This window comes from Nansenia antarctica (genome assembly GCF_963989245.1).
Source record: "Nansenia antarctica genome assembly, chromosome: 7".
In the NCBI taxonomy this organism is placed as follows: Eukaryota; Metazoa; Chordata; class Actinopteri; order Argentiniformes; family Microstomatidae; genus Nansenia; species Nansenia antarctica.
The window spans coordinates 43771801-43793372 of NC_137677.1; the positions used below are offsets into that span (position 1 = coordinate 43771801).

Below are 21572 nucleotides of genomic sequence, written 5' to 3' on the forward strand. Positions count from 1 at the left end.
GTGTTGATGCAAGAAATACGACGTCCAGTTTGACAGTAATTTCTCCTCATTTTTAACAGAGCCACCAACCATCACTCTCAGCCAAGAGATGAAGGAGGTTGTCTCTGTCAGAGCCGGAGAGACTATTGTCATCTCTGCATCCAGCATCCTTGGAAAACCTCCGCCTACAGCCGTGTGGACAAAGGCAGGAAGAGAATTCAAGAACTCTGACATCTGCAAGATTACTAGCACTCCAACATCTTCGACATTGGAGATTAAATATGCCAGCAGGAAGAACACTGGAGAGTATACCATCACAGCCAGTAATCCATTTGGTATAAAAGAGGAACATATTAAAGTGAAGGTTCGTGATATCCCTGGACCTCCAGGCCCCATTACAGCCAGCAGTGTGTCAGCTGCCAAGTGTACATTGACATGGTTACCACCAGATGAGGATGGCGGCTCCACCATCAAGTGTTACACATTGGAGAAAAGAGAAACAAGTCGTCTTCTTTGGACGAAACTTGCTGAAAACATTATGGATTGCCGATACGTTTCAAGCAAGCTGATAAAGGGCAATGAGTACATCTTCCGTGTCTCTGCTGTGAATCAGTATGGCACTGGCGATGGAACTCAATCTGGTCCAGTCAAGATGGTTGACAGTTTCGGTAAGTTCAAAGATGCTGAATTTACTGATGATGGTAACATTTTAATTACTCTAATAAAACATTTTATAACTGTTACAAAAAACGCCATTACTATAAAATAACAAAGTAAAATGTCATCAACAATCAATGCAATGTTACAGACTAATTACAGTTACAACTCATGTTTAGAACAACATGGATCACAATTATATATTTATTTAAATAAACTTCCCAATGTAATGTGACTCTCCCTTTCCCCAGGCCCACCAGGACCTCCATCAACACCAGAGATTGACCTTGTAAGCAGGAGCTCTGTCACCATTTCATGGAAGAGACCAGCTGTGGATGGTGGAAGTGATATTCGAGGCTACAGTGTAGAGAGAAAGGAGAAGAAAGGTTTTAGATGGGTGAGAGCTGCAAAGAAGACCATCTCTGACCTCCGTTACAAAGTCCAAAGCCTGTCAGAGGGTATTGAGTATGAGTTCAGGGTAACAGCCGAGAACAAAGCTGGCTTTGGAGAGCCCAGTGAGCCGTCTCAACCTGTGATGACCAAGGATATTGCATGTAAGCAAACATATTTATAGAATTTAAATAGAACAACGGTACCAGGGAATTACACTTTTATTAATTATAATTTTTCTTTTTTTAGATCCACCAGGACCTCCTTCCAACCCAAGAATTTCTGATACGACTAAAACAACAGCCACCTTCAATTGGGGTAGACCTCACTACGATGGAGGACTGGGTGTTACTGGCTACATTGTTGAGCACAAGAGGGATGGATATGACGATTGGGAGACAGACACAGCGACTTTGAGAATTACTGAATTTGTTGTGTCTGGTTTGCACTCTGGTAGTAAATACCATTTCAGAGTCAGTGCAGTGAATACAGAGGGGGTTGGAGAACCAGCAGAGGTTGAAGAAGTCGTTGAACTTGCAGATCGAGAGGAAATTCCAGACTTTGAGCTTGACGCTGAACTGAGAAAAACTCTTGTTGTCAGGTGTCGTGCATCTATACGCATCTTTGTGGCACTTAAAGGACGTCCAACTCCTGAAGTAACCTGGATGAAGGACGGCATACCTCTTAAAGGTCGTGCACACATTGATACTACTGAGTCATACACCCTTGTGGTTGTTCCTGATTGCACAAGATATGATGCCGGAAAATACATGTTGATATTAGAGAATGTTGCTGGTAAGAAAACCGGATTTGTTAATGTCAGAGTGCTGGATTCACCAGGACCACCTGTAAACCTGAAACCAAGAGAAATTACCAAAAACAGCATAACTCTTCAATGGGAAATCCCAATTATTGATGGTGGATCAAAGATCAAGAATTACATCATTGAGAAGAGGGAGGGCACACAGAAGGCTTACTCAGTACTTACTACAACCTGGCAGAAATGCTCATTTAAGATTCCAGACCTGGTGGAAGGCTCTGAATATTACTTCCGCGTATCTGCGGAAAATGATCTTGGCGTTGGTGAGCCAGCAGAAACACCTGACACAATCAGAGCATCCCAAGCACCCACTGCCCCTGAAAACCTCTATGTCACAGATGTAAGCAGGGACTCTGCAAGTCTTGCATGGACAAAGCCATTGCATGATGGTGGCAGCATGATAACTGGATATGTTATTGAAGCACAAAAGAAGGACACAGAACAATGGACTCATGTGACAACAATAAAGGCTCTTGACTACACAGTCACAGAGCTAATTGAAAATATGGAGTATACATTCCGCATCATGGCTGTGAATAGTTCAGGTAGAAGTGCTCCACGTGAAAGTAGACCTGCTGTAGTCAAAGAACAAACCACGGCACCTCAGTTTGATCTGCGTGGAGTCTACCAGAAGGTAGTCATCGCTAAAGCTGGTGACCATGTGAAAGTGGAAATTCCTGTGTTGGGTCGTCCTAGGCCTGTAGTTTCATGGAAGAAAGAAGATCAGGCATTAAAACAAACACAGAGGGTAAATATTGAAACTACTCCAACCTCAACTATCCTCAACATCAATGAAGTCAAAAGGACAGATGGTGGTCAATATTCAATGACCGGCATGAATATTCTTGGAAGCATGACAGAGAACATCACTCTTCAAGTCCATGATATTCCAGGGCCTCCTACAGGACCAATCAAGCTAGAGGAAGTTTCTTGTGACTACATTCTAATGTCATGGGAGGGTCCTGAAAATGATGGAGGTGTACCAATCAACAACTACATTGTTGAAATGCGAGAGACCACAGGCACTTCATGGGTGGAATTGGCAGCAACTGTTATCAGAACAACATTCAAAGCTGCTCGTCTCACAACAGGAATTACATATCAGTTCCGTGTTAAAGCCCAAAACAGATATGGTATTGGTGCTTCAATAATATCCGAACCAGTGGTGGCTGCTTATCCATTTACTGAGCCAGGGCAACCAGGTATTCCTCAAATCACTGCTTTCACCAAGGATGCAATGACACTTAGCTGGAATGAGCCAGCTTCCAATGGTGGAAGCCCAATTTTGGGATATCATATTGAGAGGAAAGAGAAGAACAGCATCCTGTGGCAGAAGGCTAGCAAAGCACTTGTAGTTGGAAACATTTTCAAATCAACTGGCTTGGTGGATGGAATCGCATATGAATTCCGTGTTATTGCTGAAAACATGGCTGGCTTGAGCAAAGCAAGTAAGTCATCAGAGACAACATTTGCTCTGGATCCAGTAGACCCACCTGGTAAACCAGTGGCATTGAATATAACAAGACATGAAGTGACTCTACAGTGGACAAAGCCTGAAGGCGATGGGGGATTTTCAATAACTGGATACGCAGTAGAAAGGAGAGAGCTACCAGATGGACGCTGGCTCAAGGCCAACTTCAGCAACATCCTAGAAAAAACATTCACAGTTAGTGGTCTCACAGAGGATGCAGAGTATGAATTCCGTGTTTTTGCCAGAAATTCAGCTGGTGCTCTTAGTAACCCATCAGAACTATCAGAAGCTATCACCTGCAGAGACGATATTGAAGAGCCAAAGATTGAGGTTGATTCTATCTTCAATAATGTCCTTCTTGTGAAGGCAGGAGATGTCTTCAGACTTGATGCCAGTGTTGTAGGTAGACCATTACCATCAATTGTATGGACCAAAGACGGTAAGGAACTTGAAGATACTGCCAAGTTAGAAATCAAAACGTCAGACTTTGCTACAACCATACTCAACAAAGACTCCCTAAGAAGATGTGGTGGTGCTTTCACTTTAACCGCCAGCAATCCTGGTGGATTTGCCAAGCATGTGTTCAACGTGAAGGTTCTTGATAGACCCGGACCTCCAGACGGACCTCTTGCTGTTACAGACGTCACTGCTGAGAAATGCATCCTGTCATGGCTGCCTCCATCACATGATGGTGGTGCAAAGATTTTACATTACATTATTGAGAAACGTGAAACAAGCAGACTGGCATGGACAAATGTAGCATTAGACTTGCAAGTTAATAGGTTTAAGGTCACCAAACTGCTGAAGGGTAATGAGTATATCTTCAGAGTTATGGCCGTCAATAAATACGGCATTGGAGAGCCCATTGAGTCTGAGCCAATGATTTCGGCCAATCCATACGTGCCAGCTGATGCTCCACAAACTCCTGAGGTGACATCCATCACCAGCACAACCATGGCTGTCAGCTGGGGACATCCTGAGAACAATGGTGGTAGCAGTATCTTCAATTATGTCATTGAAAGAAGAGACAAAACTGGTCTACGCTGGGTGAAATGCAACAAAAGAACAGTAAATGACCTGAGGTTCAAAGTGTCTGGGCTCACACCAGGACATGAATATGAATACAGAATTATTCCCGAAAACTCTGCAGGTCTGGGTACACCAAGTGCTTCAAGTCCATTTTACAAGGCTGTGGACACAATATTCCAACCTGGACCCCCAGGAAATCCAAGAGTCTTAGACACAACTAAGTCATCCATCACACTTGCATGGAACAAACCTGTTTATGATGGTGGTTCTGAAATCACTGGATATATTGTGGAGACCTGCCTCCCTGAGGAAGATGAATGGACAATTGTTACTCCTAAGAAGCCATTGACTGCTACATCATTTACAATCACAAACCTGACAGAAAATCAAGATTACAAAATTAACATTTCAGCAATTAACTGTGAAGGGGTTGGAGAGGCAGTAACCGTGCCTGGATCTCCAACGGCAGAGGATAGGCTGCTTTCTCCTGAGATTGACCTTGGTGCAGAGCTCCGCAAAGTGGTTTGCGTTAGGGCTTGCGGCACATTGAGACTATTTGTGCCAATTAAAGGAAGACCGGCTCCTGAAGTGAAGTGGTCCAGAGAAAATGGAGAGCCTCTAGAAAGAGCAATCATTGAGACCACGTCATCATTTACCTCTGTTCTTGTTGAAAATGTTGACAGATTTGACAGTGGAAAGTATATGTTGACAGTAGAAAACAGCACAGGAAGCAAAACACAATATGTGAATGTCAGAGTGCTTGATACACCTGGAGCACCACAGAATCTCATCATCAAGGAGATAACCATAGATTCAGTGTCACTCATGTGGGATGCACCCCTTATTGACGGTGGCTCTAGAATTCGCAATTACATTGTGGAAAAACGTGAGTCAACTAGGAAAGCCTACTCAACAGTTAGTGATAGCTGCCATAAATCCAGCTGGAAAATTGGTGGCCTGCAAGAGGGAATGAACTATTTCTTCAGAATTTTGGCTGAGAATGAATATGGCGTTGGCCTTCCAATAGAGACTACAGAGTTTGTAAAGGTTTCTGAGAAGCCACTGCCACCAGGCAAAGTAACTCTCAGTGATGTCACAAGCAACAGTGTTGCTTTATCTTGGGAGAAGCCAGACCATGACGGAGGAAGCAGAATCTCAGGATATATAGTTGAGATGCAGGGAAAAGGAAGTGAGAAATGGACCCAGGTTATGACTGTAAAAGTTACACATACTGTTGTTGCTGGACTGACTCAGGGTGAAGAATACATGTTCCGTGTGTCCGCAACCAATGAAAAAGGAACCAGTGATCCTCGCTTGCTTAGCGTGCCTGTAGTAGCCAAAGACCTTGTCATTTCCCCGGTATTCAAGCTACTGTTCTCCACATTCAGTGTCTTGGCTGGAGACGATCTCAAGATAGATGTGCCATACGCTGCTCGTCCCCAAGCAGCTGTGACTTGGCTCAAAGATGGTGTCGCACTCAAAGAAACCACAAGAGTCAATGCTGAATCCACTGATAGACATTTATATCTGGTTATTAAGGAAGCCAGCAGAGAGGATGTGGGTCAGTACACCATCAAACTGTCAAACTCGGCCGGCGAAGCAGCGACAGACATTGGAGTTGTTGTTCTTGATAAGCCAGGTCCTCCAACAGGCCCGATCAAAATTGACGAAGTCACTTCTGACAGTGTTGTCCTAGCTTGGCAGCCACCAGAGTATGACGGTGGCTGTGCCATCAATAACTACATTGTAGAAAAGAGAGATACTTCCACCACAAACTGGCAGATTGTGTCTGCAACTGTCGCAAGAACCACTATCAAAGCAGCCCGGTTAAAGACCGGCTCTGAATATCAATTCAGGATTGCTGCTGAGAACAGGTACGGAAAGAGCTCACTGCTTCTGTCAGAATCTGTTCTTGCACAATATCCATTTGACTTACCGAGTGCTCCGGGCACACCAACTGTACAGGCATCTACTAAAGACAGCATGGTTATCGTATGGACAAAGCCCAGTAGTGATGGTGGGAGCAAAATCCTGGGATATCATGTTGAAAGTAAGGAGAGAAACAGTATCCTTTGGATGAAACAAAACAAACAATTAATTCCAGACGAAAGGTTCAAGATCAGTGCGCTTGAAGAAGGTATTGAATATGAGTTCAGAGTTTATGCTGAAAATATTGTTGGTATTGGTAAAGCAAGCAAATTGTCAGAAATCCGTGTAGCAAGAGACCCATGTGATAGTCCAGGCAAGCCTGAAGCTGTGATTGTCACTAGAAATGCTGTGACTCTCCGGTGGACAAAACCAGAGTCTATTGGCACTAAAATCACTGGCTATGTTGTTGAGAAGAAGGAAGGATCTGAAGGCCGTTGGATGAAGGCCAGCTTTGCCAATGTCATCGAGACTGCATTTGTTGTGACTGGATTAATTGAGGAGCAAATATATGAGTTCCGTGTCATTGCAAGGAATGCAGCTGGTGTTTCCAGTGATCCATCTGACAGTACTGGGGAGATCACAGCAAAGGATGAAGTGGATCCTCCTAAAATAGACTTGGACTCACAGTACTCTCAAACTGTTGTTGTAAATGCAGGTGAATCATTTAAACTTACAGCAGGTGTTTACGGCAAACCAGTACCCACAGTGTATTGGATGAAGGGAGGCCAAGTAATTACAAATGCAGCTCGTCTTGAAATAAAGAACACTGATTTCATAGCAAACTTGAGTGTTAAAGAGGCAATCCGTGTTGATGGAGGCCAGTATACACTACTACTTAAAAACGTAGGTGGAGAGAAGTCTGTGCATATCAATGTCAAAGTCTTAGACAGACCTGGACCACCCGAGGGCCCTATTTCTATCTATGGAGTCACAAGTGAAAAATGCTGTATCTCCTGGAAATCACCACTACAAGATGGAGGAAGTGATGTTTCGCATTATATTGTTGAGAGGAGAGAAACAAGCAGATTGGTTTGGACCGCTGTTGAACAAAAAGTGCAGACCCTCAATCTTAAGATCACAAAGCTTCTCCCTGGCAATGAGTATATCTTCAGAGTGATTCCTGTGAATAAATATGGAATTGGTGAGCCCCTTGAATCTGAGCCAGTAATTTCAAGAAATCCATTTGTGGCACCTGATCCACCAACAGAGGTTGAAGTCTCTACAATCACAAAAGATTCAATGGTGGTAACCTGGGAGAGACCTTTAAATGATGGTGGCAATCCCATCTCTGGATTTGTTATTGAAAAACGTGACAAAGAAGGTGTGCGATGGACCCGGTGTAATAAGCGCACAGTGAGTGAAGTTCGCTTTAGAGTTACAGGTCTTCTTGAGAACCGCAGTTATGAATTCAGAGTTTTAGCAGAGAATGCTGCTGGAGTTGGGAACCCAAGTGTACCAACTGAGTACTACAAGGCATTGGATCCTATTTTCAAACCGGGCCCACCAAATAATCCTAAAGTGGCTGACTCGTCAAGATCAACTGTTACTATGTCATGGGGCAAACCCATCTATGATGGTGGCTGTGAGATTGAAGGATATATTGTTGAGACCTGTGAAGGGACTTCTGATGAATGGACAATGTGCACTCCACCCACTGGAATCGCAGAGACACGATTTGTAGTTAAAAAACTGCTAGAGAAGCATGAATACAAATTCAGAGTTTGTGCCATAAACAAGGTTGGTGTTGGGGAGCATGCTGATGTCCCTGGATCAGTTCTCCTTGAGGAAAAATTGGAAGCACCAGATCTTGATCTTGACAATGATCTCAGGAAGATGATCAATGTCAGAGCTGGAAACACTTTGAGAATATTTGTTCCTGTTAGGGGACGGCCAGCTCCTGAGGTCAAATGGGGGAAGATTGATGGGGAAATCAAGGATACAGCAGAGATTGATATTACAAGCAGTTATGCCTCACTTGTGATTGAAAATGTTGACCGATTTGACAGCGGCAAGTATACTCTTACTGCAGAGAATGCCAGTGGAGTGAAATCTGTCTTCATAAGTGCCAGAGTACTTGATTCACCTAGTCCACCTGTGAATTTTAGTGTGAAGGAGATAACAAAGAATTCCATCACTCTAACCTGGGAGCCACCTGCATTGGATGGTGGGTCTAAAATTAAGAATTATATCGTTGAGAAACGAGAAAGCACTAGAAAAGTATATTCCCCTGTCACAACCTGTAACAGGATGTCATGGACGATTGAAGAACTTAAAGAGGGCAGTATCTATTTCTTCAGAGTTCTTGCTGAGAATGAATATGGTGTTGGATTACCTGCAGAGACTCCAGAACCCCTGAAAATTTCAGAGGTACCTCAACCTCCTGGTAAAGTGACAGTAGTTGATGTCACACGCAACAGTGTCTCTCTTGCCTGGGAGAAACCAGATCATGATGGAGGCAGTAAAATATCCTATTATGAGGTTGAAATGCAAGCCAAGGATACAGAGAACTGGTCACTATGCGCTCAAGTTAAAGCAATTCAAACTACTGTCACAAACTTGGCCACAGGTGAGGAATACACATTTAGAGTAATTGCTGTTAATAGTAAGGGCAAGAGTGACCCTAGACTTCTTGCCAATCCAGTACAAGTGAAGGACCTTGTCATTGATCCTGCTGTTAGACCTAAATGCAGCAACTACAGCGTACAGGTTGGTTATGACCTGAAAGTAGAAGTTCCCATTGCTGGTCATCCCAAACCAGTCATTGCATGGACAAAAGATGGTTCGGCTCTGAAACAGACTACAAGAGTTAATGTTGCTGACAATGCACACCATACAAAGCTCACAATTAAAGAAGCAACAAAAGAAGATGGTGGAATATATGGCATTTCTGTGTCTAACAAACTTGGACAAAAAGATGCAACCATTGAAATTATCACTCTTGACAAACCAGGCCCACCAACAGGTCCAATCATGCTTGATGAAATCAGTGCAGAGAGCATCACAGTTTCCTGGGAACCACCAGCATACACTGGTGGTTGCCAGATTTCAAATTACATTGTCCAGAAGAGAGATACAACAACGACAAACTGGGTTGTCGTTTCTGCCACTGTTGCAAGAACGACCCTGAAAGTGGCAAACTTGAAAACTGGTGCCGAGTACCAATTCAGGATCTTTGCTGAAAACAGATATGGTAAAAGTTATGCAATCGATTCTGAGCCTGTCCTTGCCCAGTATCCCTTCAAAGAACCAGGACCACCAGGGACACCCTATGTCTCTTCATACACTAAGGATTACATGGTTGTTGAATGGCACAAACCCATCTCAGATGGAGGAAGTGTGATTCAAGGCTATCACATTGAAAGAAAAGAGAAGAACAGCATCCTCTGGACAAAGATTAATAAAATGCTTGTTCAAGACCCAAGATTTAAATCTGCTCCTTTAGAGGAGGGAATTGAATATGAGTTCAGGGTTTCTGCTGAGAATATTGTTGGCATCGGCATATACAGCAAACTCTCTGAAGGATGCGTGGCACGTGACCCATGTGATCCACCTGGCACCCCAGAAGCTATCATTGTAACCAGGCACTCTGTGAAGCTGAAATGGACAAAGCCGCAGTACGACGGTGGCAGTCTGGTTACTGGTTATGTTGTGGAGAAACGAGATCTACCAGAGGGACGCTGGATGAAGGCCAGTTTCACTAATGTCATTGAGACTGTATTCACAGTTCTTGGTTTAACTGAGGACTGTAAATATGATTTCAGAGTCATTGCTAAGAATGCAGCTGGATCTATCAGCAAGCCCACTGAGAGCACTGGCTCCATCACAGCAAAGGATGAAGTTGAACCACCGAAATATGAAACTGATCCAATGTACAACCAGGTTATTGTGGTCAATGCAGGAGAAACATTTACACTTGAGGCCAGTGTACAAGGAAAGCCAATCCCAACAGCTCAATGGTTTAAGAGTGATGCAGAAGTGGAAATTTCAACAAGAAATGAGATCCAAAACTCTGATTTCAAGGCCAAGCTTGTTGTTAAAGATGCTATCAGAGTGGATGGAGGTCAATACTATTTGGTTCTGACTAATGTTGCTGGAACAAAATCTGTACCGTTCAATGTGAAAGTATTGGACAGACCAGGACCCTCTGAGGGACCCCTTACTGTCAGTGGTGTTACATGTGAGAAATGCTCACTGTCCTGGCTTCCACCCAGACACGATGGTGGCAGCAATGTTTCCCATTACATCGTGCAAAAGAGGGAAACTAGCCGTCTTGCATGGACTTTGGTTGCTAGTGATTGTGGAGCCACAATGCTCAAAGTCACCAAACTTCTAAAAGGAAATGAATACATATTCCGTGTTCTGGCAGTCAACAAGTTCGGTGACGGTGAGCCTCTAGAGTCAGTGCCAGTTATAATGAGAAATCCATTTGTTCTTCCTGGAGCACCACAAGAACTAGAAATAACAAATATAGCAAGAGATTCCATGACTGTATGCTGGACTCGACCAGAAGCTGATGGTGGAAATGAGATTGCTGGGTACATTGTAGAGAAAAGAGACAGAGCTGGAGTCAGATGGACAAAATGCAACAAACGCAGAGTCACAGACCTCCGTTTCAGAGTGACAGGCCTGACAGAAGATCATGAATATGAATTCAGATTGTCTGCAGAAAATGCTGCAGGAGTTGGCCAACCAAGTCCACCAACTATTTACTACAAAGCCTGTGATCCAACATTTAAATCTGGCCCTCCCGCTAATGCCCACGTGGTTGGCACTACCAAGAACTCAATTTCAGTAGCTTGGAGTAGACCAATCTATGATGGTGGCTGTGACATTCAAGGATATGCTGTGGAGATCTGCAAAGCTGATGAGGAGGAATGGACCATCTGTACTCCACCAACTGGGTTGAAGGCCACTTCATTTGAAATCACCAAACTTGTTGAGCATCAAGAATATAAGGTGCAGGTGTGTGCCATCAATAAATTAGGTGTTGGTGAACCAGCAGTTATTCCAGGAACAGCAAAACCAGTGGATAAAATGGAAGCCCCAGAGATAGAACTTACTGCAGAGCTAAGAAAGGGAATTGTTGTTCGTGCAGGAGGTTCCATGAGGATCAATATTCCATTCAGAGGACGTCCTACCCCAGAAATCAGCTGGTCCAAGGATGAAGGTGACTTGCCCGCTGGAGTTCTAATTGAAAAAGGCGCAGATTACGCTCAACTGTCAGTAGACATCTGTGACAGAAATGATGCTGGAAAATACACTCTGACCTTGGAAAATAGTTGTGGTTCCAAGTCCGCATTTGTTTCTGTAAGAGTGCTTGATACACCGGGAGCACCCTTAAACTTTACAGTGAAAGACATCAAGAAAAATGGTCTCACTCTTGTCTGGGAGCCACCACTTATTGATGGAGGTGCTCGGATCACTAACTACTTGGTTGATAAGCGTGAATCCACTAGGAAAGGTTATTCCAATATCACAAACAAGTGTACAAAAACCAGTCTCAGAGTGGGAGATCTCACAGAGGGGGCTATCTATTTCTTCAGAGTTACGGCTGAGAATGAATATGGAGTGGGTCTGCCAGCAGAAACACTAGACTCTGTGAAGACATCAGAGGTCCCTCTGCCTGTAGGAAAAGTCACATTGACTGACATAACAAAAACATCTGCCTCACTGTCATGGGAGAAACCAGACCACGATGGTGGAAGCAGGATCAATGGATACTACATAGAGATGCAGACTCAAGGATCAGAAGAATGGGTGGTGGCCACAACCACAAAGACATGTGAGGGAACTGTCACAGGTCTGAGTTCCGGTCAAGAATACCTCTTCAGAGTTTCAGCCTTCAATAGCAAAGGAAAGAGTGATACAAGGGCATTAGCTGCCCCTGTTACAGCTAAAGATGTGACTATTGAACCCTGTTTCAAGATTGATTCCAACGCATTCAGTGTCCAATGTGGCGAGGATCTGAAAGTAGAAATTCCAGTGATAGGTCGTCCAGCACCAACGGTTGTATGGACTAAAGATGGGCATGCAATTAAAGAAACAACCAGACTGAATGTCTCCAGTACACCCACATCAACACTCCTTTTCCTCAAAGAGGCAAACAAAGAAGATTCTGGCAAGTACACAATCACAGCTACTAACAGTGCAGGGACAGCCACAGAGGACATTGGAATTGTCATTCTGGATAAACCTGGTCCACCCACAGGACCTATAAAGATTGAAGAAGTGAGTTCCAATTTTGTCACCATCTCATGGGAACTGCCAGTGTATACAGGAGGTTGTCAAATAAAGAATTACATTGTGGAAAAGCGTGACACAACATCCACAGCATGGCAGATTGTGTCTGCTACCATTGCAAGAACAACAATAAAAATTACCAAGCTAAGAACCGGCACAGAATACCAGTTTAGAGTGTTTGCAGAAAATCGTTATGGAAAGAGTCCATCATTGGATTCACCTTCTGTGGTTGTACAGTATCCATTCAGTGAACCTGTGGCACCTGGTACTCCATTTGTGTCATCAGTGACAAAGGATCACATGGTTGTTGAATGGAAGCTACCAACCAGTGATGGAGGAAGTCCAATCCTTGGCTACCATCTTGAACGCAAAGAGAAGAACAGCATTCTCTGGACAAAGTTAAATAAGATGCTCATCCCTGAGGCTAGATTCAAAACAAATGAGCTTGAAGAGGGCATTGAGTATGAATTCAGGGCCTATGCTGAGAACATTGCTGGCGTGAGTCCATCTAGCAAGATTTCTGAATGTTGCGTTGCCAGAGACCAATGTGATCCACCTGGTGCCCCTGAGGCTATAGTTATTACCAGGAACCTCGTCACACTACAGTGGACAAGGCCCCAGTATGATGGTGGTAGCGCCATAACAGGCTATGTTGTGGAAAGGAAGACGCTGCCTGATGGCCGATGGATGAAGGCTAGCTTCGCAAATCTAATTGAAACTCAATTTACTATCACAGGTTTAACTGAAGAGCAATGTTATGAGTTCAGGGTCATTGCAAGGAATGCTGCTGGCATTTTCAGTGAACCCTCTCAAAGCACTGGAGAAATTACTGCCAAAGATGAAATTGAAGCACCAACAGCAGAAATGGATCCAAAGTTCAGGGATGTTGTTGTTGTCCATGCTGGTGAAACATTCACGATTGATGCTGATATCTGTGGGAAACCAGTCCCTGATGTTATGTGGTTGAAAGACGGGAAAGAAATTGACAAAACTACCCCAAGAATGGAGGTCAAAACTACTATCCAACGCACAATTCTAACAGTTAAAGACTGTATCAGAGTAGATGGCGGACACTTTGTCCTGAGTCTTAGCAATGTTGGTGGAACAAAAAACGTACCAGTCACCGTGAAAGTTCTTGATAGGCCTGGTCCACCTGATGGTCCACTCAGGGTAACTGGTGTCACTGCAGAGAAAGCTTATCTTCACTGGAGCCACCCAACACATGATGGGGGTGCTAGTGTTTCTCATTACATCATTGAGAAGAGGGAGACTAGCAGACTGTCATGGACTGTAGTTGTACCTAATATCCAAGCTGTCAGTCACAAAGTGACTAAACTCTTGACTGGCAATGAGTACATATTTAGAGTCACAGCAGTAAATAAGTATGGCGTTGGCGAACCTCTAGAATCAGATCCTGTTATTGCACGCAATCCTTTCACGACGCCCAGTCCTCCTTCAACACCTGAAGCAAGTGCTGTAACTAGGGATTCAATGGTCCTCACATGGGAGCGCCCAGAAGAAAATGGTGGATCGGAGATTGATGGCTATGTCCTGGAGAAACGTGATAAAGAGGGCATTAGATGGACAAAATGTAACAAAAAAAGATTGAATGACTGTCGGTTCAGAATCACTGGACTCATAGAGGGACACTCCTATGAGTTCAGAGTAGCTGCTGAAAATGCAGCTGGCGTGGGAGTGCCGAGTGAACCATCTGAATATTTCAAAGCTTGTGATGCCACATATCCACCCGGTCCACCAAACAACCCCAAAGTGACAGACCACTCTAGCACGACTGCTTCTCTTGCATGGTCAAGACCCATCTATGATGGTGGCGCACCTATCAATGGATACGTTGTGGAGATGAAAGAAGCAGCAGAAGAAGAGTGGACAACCTGCACACCACCATGGGGTGTAAAGGAAACACACTTCACTGCAAAAAAACTGAAGGAAAATGCTGAATACAATTTCCGCATCTGTGCAATTAACATTGAAGGAGTTGGAGAGCATGTTGATGTCACCGGATCTGTGATTGCAGCTGAAAAACTTGAGGCCCCTGAGATTGAATTGGATGCAGACCTTAGGAAGATGGTGTCCGTACGTGCCAGTGCAACTTTGCGTCTGTTTGTCACAATCAGAGGAAGACCTGAACCTGAGGTCAAGTGGTCCAAGGCTGATGGCCCTCTCACTGAGCGTGCTCAGATTGAGGTCACCAGCTCCTACACAATGCTTGTCATTGACAATGTCAACAGATTTGACACTGGCAAGTATGTGTTGACTCTTGAGAACATCAGTGGTTCAAAGTCAGCATTTATAAATGTCAGAGTGCTGGACTCACCAAGTGCTCCTACAAACTTTGAAGTCAAAGATGTGAAGACAGATTCTGTAGCCCTATCCTGGGAGCCTCCACTGATTGATGGCGGAGCTAAGATCTCACATTACATTGTGGAGAAGAGGGAAACGAAGAGAATGGCATTTACAAGTGTTTCAACTAACTGTGTACGAAATTCATTCAAGGTTGATGAGCTTCAAGAAGGGGGCGTTTACTTTTTCCGTGTACTAGCTGTCAATGAGTTAGGTGTAGGTTTGCCAGCATTAACAACAGAACCAATTAAGGTGTCTCAAGCTCCTTTGCCTCCTGGGAAAATTACACTTGTTGATGTTACTCGTCACAGTGTAAGCCTCTCATGGGAAAAACCTGACCATGATGGTGGAAGCAAAATCACATGTTATACAGTAGAAATGCAAACCAAAGAGGATGACAAATGGACTGTATGTACAGAGATCAAGGCATTGGAGGCAACTATTGATGGACTAACAACAGGCGAGGAATATTCATTTAGGGTCACTGCTGTGAATGACAAGGGCAAGAGTGATCCTAAGCCCTTGGGTGTGCCTGTTGTAGTAAAGGACATTACAATTGAACCTATTATTAATCTGATGTTCAACACATACAGCGTCAAAGCAGGAGAAGACCTGAAGATAGACGTTCCATTCAGAGCCAGACCTGACCCTGAGGTTTCTTGGAAAAAGGATGGCCAACCACTGAAGCAGACAACGAGAGTAAATGTTCTATCATCCAATACATCATCCAAAATTGTAATTAAAGATGCAACCAGGGAGGATGTTGGAAAGTATGAGATCACTTTGAGCAATACTATTGGCACCAAGTCAGCTGAAATAGTGGTTGTCATCTTGGATAAACCTGGCCAACCAGGTGCAATCAAGGTAGATGAAGTGAGTGCTGACAACATCTCACTTTCATGGGATCCCCCAGCCTACGATGGAGGATGTCAAATTAACAATTATGTTGTGGAGAAGAGAGATACTACCACTACTACATGGCAGATTGTTTCAGCCACGGTTGCCAGAACATCAATTAAAATTTGCCGCTTGACACAGGGTACCGAATATCAGTTCCGTATAGCTGCAGAAAATCGCTATGGCAAAAGCCATGCTGTGGACTCAGCTCCAATTGTTGCACAGTATCCTTTCGAGCCCCCTGGCCCACCCACCAACCTCCATGTTGCCCATGCCACTAAGACTGGTATGTTGGTTGAATGGAATAAACCAGCCAGTGATGGTGGAAGTGCAATCATTGGCTATCACCTGGAATGCAAAGATCATAGCAGTATTCTCTGGACCAAGATCAACAGAGGTCTCATTGCTGAAACACAATTCAAAGCGACAGGTATTGAGGAAGGCTTGTCATATGAATACCGCGTCTATGCTGAGAATATTGCAGGCATTGGACCTTGTACCAAAGCTTGTGAGCCTGTAGCTGCACGGGATCCATGTGATCCTCCCTGTCAACTTAAAGTCACTAACATTACAAGGACTTCAGTCTCCCTCTCTTGGGCAACGCCAGAGTATGACGGTGGAGCCAAATTGACTGGCTACATTGTTGAACGCAAGGAGCTTCCAGGTGGTCGTTGGCTGAAGTGCAATTTTGCCAACCTCCTAGAAACATCCTTTGATGTTACTGGCCTTACTGAGGACCTAGAATATGACTTCCATGTCATTGCAAAGAATGCAGCTGGATTGCTCAGTGTGCCATCAGAAGCCACAGGTGGTGTCACTGTTAAAGATGATGTGGATCCACCTGAGATCGTGTTGGAAGACAAGTTCAAACAGTTAGTAGTTGTCAAAGCTGGAGATATCCTGAGAATTGATGCAGACATTGCTGGGCGTCCACACCCAGTCGTATCATGGTCTAAAGATGGTAAAGAGATCGTCGCCAAGGCAAGAGTAGAAATTACTTCAACAAACACCACCACTACATTGATAGTCAGAGACAGTATCAGAAGAGACTCTGGCCAGTATGTTTTGACACTACGGAATGTTGCTGGTACAAGGGCAATGGCTGTGAACTGTAAGGTCCTTGACCGCCCTGGCCCATCGGCTGGACCACTGGAGGTAACTGGTCTTACCGCAGAGAAATGCACTCTGACCTGGGGACCACCTCAAGAAAACGGTGGTGCCGAAGTCTCTCACTACATTGTTGAGAAACGTGAAACCAGCCGCCTTGCGTGGATTTTGGTATATGGAGACATGAAGGCTACAACTTGCAAAGCCACCAAACTGCTTAAAGGAAATGAGTACATCTTTAGAGTCAGAGGAGTGAATAAGTATGGAGATGGTGAAGCCTTGGAGAGTGATCCTGCCAAAGCCAGGGATCCATTCACAGTCCCTGCAGCACCAACAGATCTGGAGATCACCAGCGTAACAAGTGAGGCAATGACTATCTGCTGGGAGAGACCTGTTTCAGATGGAGGGAACAGCATTCATGGCTATGTTATTGAGAAGCGAGAGAAATCAGGATTGCGCTGGGTGCGTGTGAACAAAAAGCCTGTTTATGACTTAAGGGTCAAGGCATCCAACCTTCGTAATGGATGCGAGTATGAGTACAGAGTTTATGCAGAGAATGCTGCTGGATTGAGTGCCCCAAGTATTCCAAGTCCTCTTACGAAGGCTGAGGATCCCCAGTTCCTACCATCCCCACCAGCCAAACCAAAGGTGATTGACTCAACCAAGTCCACTGTTTCTCTGGCATGGAATAAGCCATTGTTTGATGGTGGAGCTGCTGTGACTGGATACTGTGTTGAATACAAGACAACTGAGGAGGAGGACTGGAGTGTCGGCGTTCAAAACACTAAGAACACTGAGTTCACAGTTGTAGGACTTTCATCTGGAGCAGAATATGTTTTTGTTGTCAAATCAATCAACAAGATTGGTCTCAGTGAGCCGAGTCCTGCCACAGATCCTCAGGTGGCCAAGGAGAGAGAAGAGGAACCAGTATTCGATATCAGCAATGAGATGAGGAAGACACTCATTGTTAAGGATGGTAGTTCATTCACCTTGACAGTGCCATTCAAAGGCAAGCCAGTTCCTAATGTTATGTGGAACAAGGCAGATGTGGATCTGAGAGTGAGGGCAACTATTGATGTCGCTGATACATTCACATCCATCACTGTGGAGCAAGCAACAAGAAACGACTCTGGGAAATACACAGTGACATTACAGAATATTGCCGGAACAGCTACAGTGACATTAAATGTCAGGGTTTTGGACTCTCCTGGTCCTCCAACTCATGTTGCGCTCAAGGATGTTACAAAGAGCTCTGCGACAGTCACATGGGATACCCCAGAAAATGAAGGTGGTGGTCCTGTCAAGAACTACCTTGTTGATCTTCGAGAGGCAAGCAAAAAAGGATGGACCAGAATCACAGATACATGCCATCGTCTGACTTATAAAATGACAGACCTGAAAGAGGGAGAGGTGTACTACTTTAGAGTCACTGGTGAAAATGATTATGGAATTGGCGTCCCATCTGAGACCAAGGCTGGAACAAAGATTACAGGTAAGATTTTACTGAATAACTACATAGCTACCCTTACTATTATTTTTGCTGTTGTTCATGTGTATTAACATACTGTTGCACAGTTATTAGAGCTGTCGCGGTTCGGAATTTCTCTCCCTGTGATTGTTTAAGTGGCTTAACACTGCAGCTTGTGGTGGAACCACAATAAAAACATTTAAACCGATGTTTACAGATTTAACTAGAACTACATGTTTTATATCCATTTCAATTTGTTTTAAAAGTCAAAATCATACATAAAAATCATACTAACCCTAACCCTAAATATACTTTTCATGCATTAAAATGATAGATAGAGCTTTAAGTTCGAGATGGAGTTGCTAGCTCCTTACAGTAGCAACTAAACTCATTGGCTAGGTAACTGGCTGTCTTGCATTACTGTGAACATAGCCTGCTAGCTATGTGAACTGTTTGATGTCAGACATTTGAGCTGTATGGAATGCGAAATTGATTACCTAAAAAATAGAGTTTACTTCAGGAGTGGGTTTTTCCAAATTCATGTTTCAGAACTCAATATATGTTTAGGGGTACAAGCGACTGAAAATTATGGAGCATGTCAAAATACTCTAACCCTGCGGGTGGCTTGACACAACTGCCGTGGAGCGGTGGCACAGTTAGTGTGACAGCCCTAACAGTAATATGTGATTGTTTGTTAAGCACACATATACCTCCTCTCCCAAAGGTTGTGGGTTCAAACCCCACACTGGCCTATTCTGTCCTGTCTTCCCTCTCATTTCCTACTGCCTATATAAACAAACGTTTGACATATCACTGGACTGGGCCTTTAAGTGTTAGCTCAAATGGAAATGTAAGTCAAAACAGTTTGTATTATGATTTAACTGTCTCTTCTAATTTCAGAAAAACCAAGCCCTCCACCCAAGCTGGGAGTCACTGATGTCACAAAAGACAGTGTTTCGCTTACATGGAGTAAGCCAGAACATGATGGTGGTAGCAGAATCACTAGTTATCAGGTCGATGCTCTGGAGAAGGGTCAGACCAAATGGGTTAAATGTGGTGTGACCAAGACTGTCCACTTTGTTGTCTCTGGCCTGAGGGAAAGTGCTGAATACTTCTTCAGAGTCCGTGCTGAAAACCATGCTGGCCTAAGTGAAGCTAAAGACATGGTTCTCCCTGTTCTTGTTAAAGATCAATTTGGTAAGTATTTATTTTAAGTCCTATAACCCTAACCCTAACCCTAACCCTAAGTTAAACATAGGACATTGTATATTTTAGGGAGGAGGTGTCTGCATGTGTCTGAAACTAGTAACATATATAGTGTTGATTTATTTTCATTCTAAACTCAGTAATATGCTTAATTCTTCTTTACAGAATCCCCAGAGATAAACATGAAAAACATCCCTCACAATACTGTCTATGTCAGAGCGGGATCAAACCTGAAGGTTGAGATCCCAATGAGTGGCAAACCTTTGCCAAAGGTTTCTCTTTCAAAGGACAATGTTGCACTGAAGTCAACTATGAGATTCAACTCTGAAGTCACTCCTGATGGTATTATCATCACTCTTCGTGAGAGCATTGCTAATGACTCAGGAAGGTATGACATCACTGCCTCCAACTCCAGCGGAACCACAAAGTCCTTTGTTAACATTGTGGTCCTGGACAGACCAAGTGTCCCAGTTGGTCCAGTTGAAATTTCTGATACGACAGAGGACACTGTGAGTCTCAAATGGCTCCCTCCTGCCTATGATGGTGGAAGCCCCATCACAAACTACATCATATACAAACGAGAGACAACAACAGCCCACTGGACTGAGGTGTCCTCAGCCGTTGCGAGATGCACCATGAAGATTATGAAGCTTAAATCAGGAAAGGAGTATCAATTCAGAATTAAGGCTGAGAATCGCTTCGGCATCAGTGAGCATGTTGACTCCCCGACTGTCCGCGTCCAACTGCCTTACAGTACGTTTTATATTATTTCATGCACATTTCATATTTAAACTTTAAGTCTAAAAAGTAACAAGGTGTATACAAGAACATACCCTAACTTTTCTTTTTAATGAATTCCAGCCATCCCTGAGGCCCCAGCGGCTCCATTTGTAACAGCTGTGACCCGAGAGAGCATCACTGTCAACTGGAAGGCGCCTGCTTCTGATGGAGGAAGCCATGTCTTTGGATACCACCTTCAAATGAAAGACAGAAACAGCATTATGTGGCTGAAGGTTAACAAGACTGTCATCCGTGCCGACCACTTCAAAGTGACAAACGGATATATCAATGCTGGCCTTATCTATGAATTCAAGGTTGCAGCAGAAAACGCAGCTGGACTCAGTCCTATGAGCCAGATATCTGATGCAGTACTTGCAATTGATGCTTGTGGTGAGTGAATGTCAACATACATTGTTAACATTGTTAGTGTTCAATTGAATATCACAGTACAGTAAACCCTCAATCTCAACTGTCTAAACGTGTATCTTTTGCTTTTTTTTTCAGAGCCTCCAACCAATGTCCGCATCAGCGACATCACCAAGAATGCCATCAGCTTAGCATGGCAGAAGCCTAATTACGATGGTGGTAGTAAGATAACAGGATACATCATTGAGAAGAGAGAGGATGCCAAAGGCAGATGGACAAAGGCCCACCTTACAAACATTACCAGCCTACAATTTACTGTGACAGGTCTCACTCAGGATGAGTCTTATGAGTTCAGAGTCATGGCAAAGAATGCAGTTGGATCCATCAGCAATCCATCCATAATTGCAGGCCCAGCAACGTGTGTGGACACATATGGTGAGTTGTATTACTAATTGTGTGGACAATAAAATGTTGTATTCCATTCAGCAGTCCAGGTAGGCAGGTCTTACCTTAAATAACATGCATCATTACTGTGTGTTGTCTTACAGGTGCTCCTGAGATTGAACTGCCTCTAGAGTATCTGGAAGTTGTGAAACACCCTGCCGGAGGTGCTCTTGAGCTGAATGTTGGAATCATTGCAAAGCCTCTGCCTACAATTGAGTGGTACAAGGATGGAAAGGAGCTTGAGTTCGGTGTTCATTTGTCAACGAAAACCACTGCTGACTCTGCAAGTCTTCTCATCAAGGAAGCCACCCGTCTAAACTCTGGGACTTACGAACTCAAAGTCAAGAATTCTTTGGGCTCAGCCTTTGCCTCCATCAGAGTTCAAATTCTTGGTATGTATTGCCTCCTTCATTTCTACATCTTCATCT

The 21572-nt window shown here is 44.0% G+C and overlaps 1 protein-coding gene across 1 annotated transcript in view; it reads left to right on the top strand.

Moving 5' to 3' along the window:
* Window positions 1–21572, top strand: part of ttn.2 (titin, tandem duplicate 2) — a gene marked incomplete at both ends in the record, with an annotated part of 169759 nt that overhangs the window by 122733 nt on the left and 25454 nt on the right. Inside the window, 8 exon segments of the mRNA XM_080536777.1 lie at window positions 60–647; window positions 888–1190; window positions 1276–18372; window positions 19249–19545; window positions 19720–20307; window positions 20416–20724; window positions 20839–21135; window positions 21249–21536. Coding sequence (XP_080392903.1) covers window positions 60–647; window positions 888–1190; window positions 1276–18372; window positions 19249–19545; window positions 19720–20307; window positions 20416–20724; window positions 20839–21135; window positions 21249–21536 — 19767 coding nt within the window.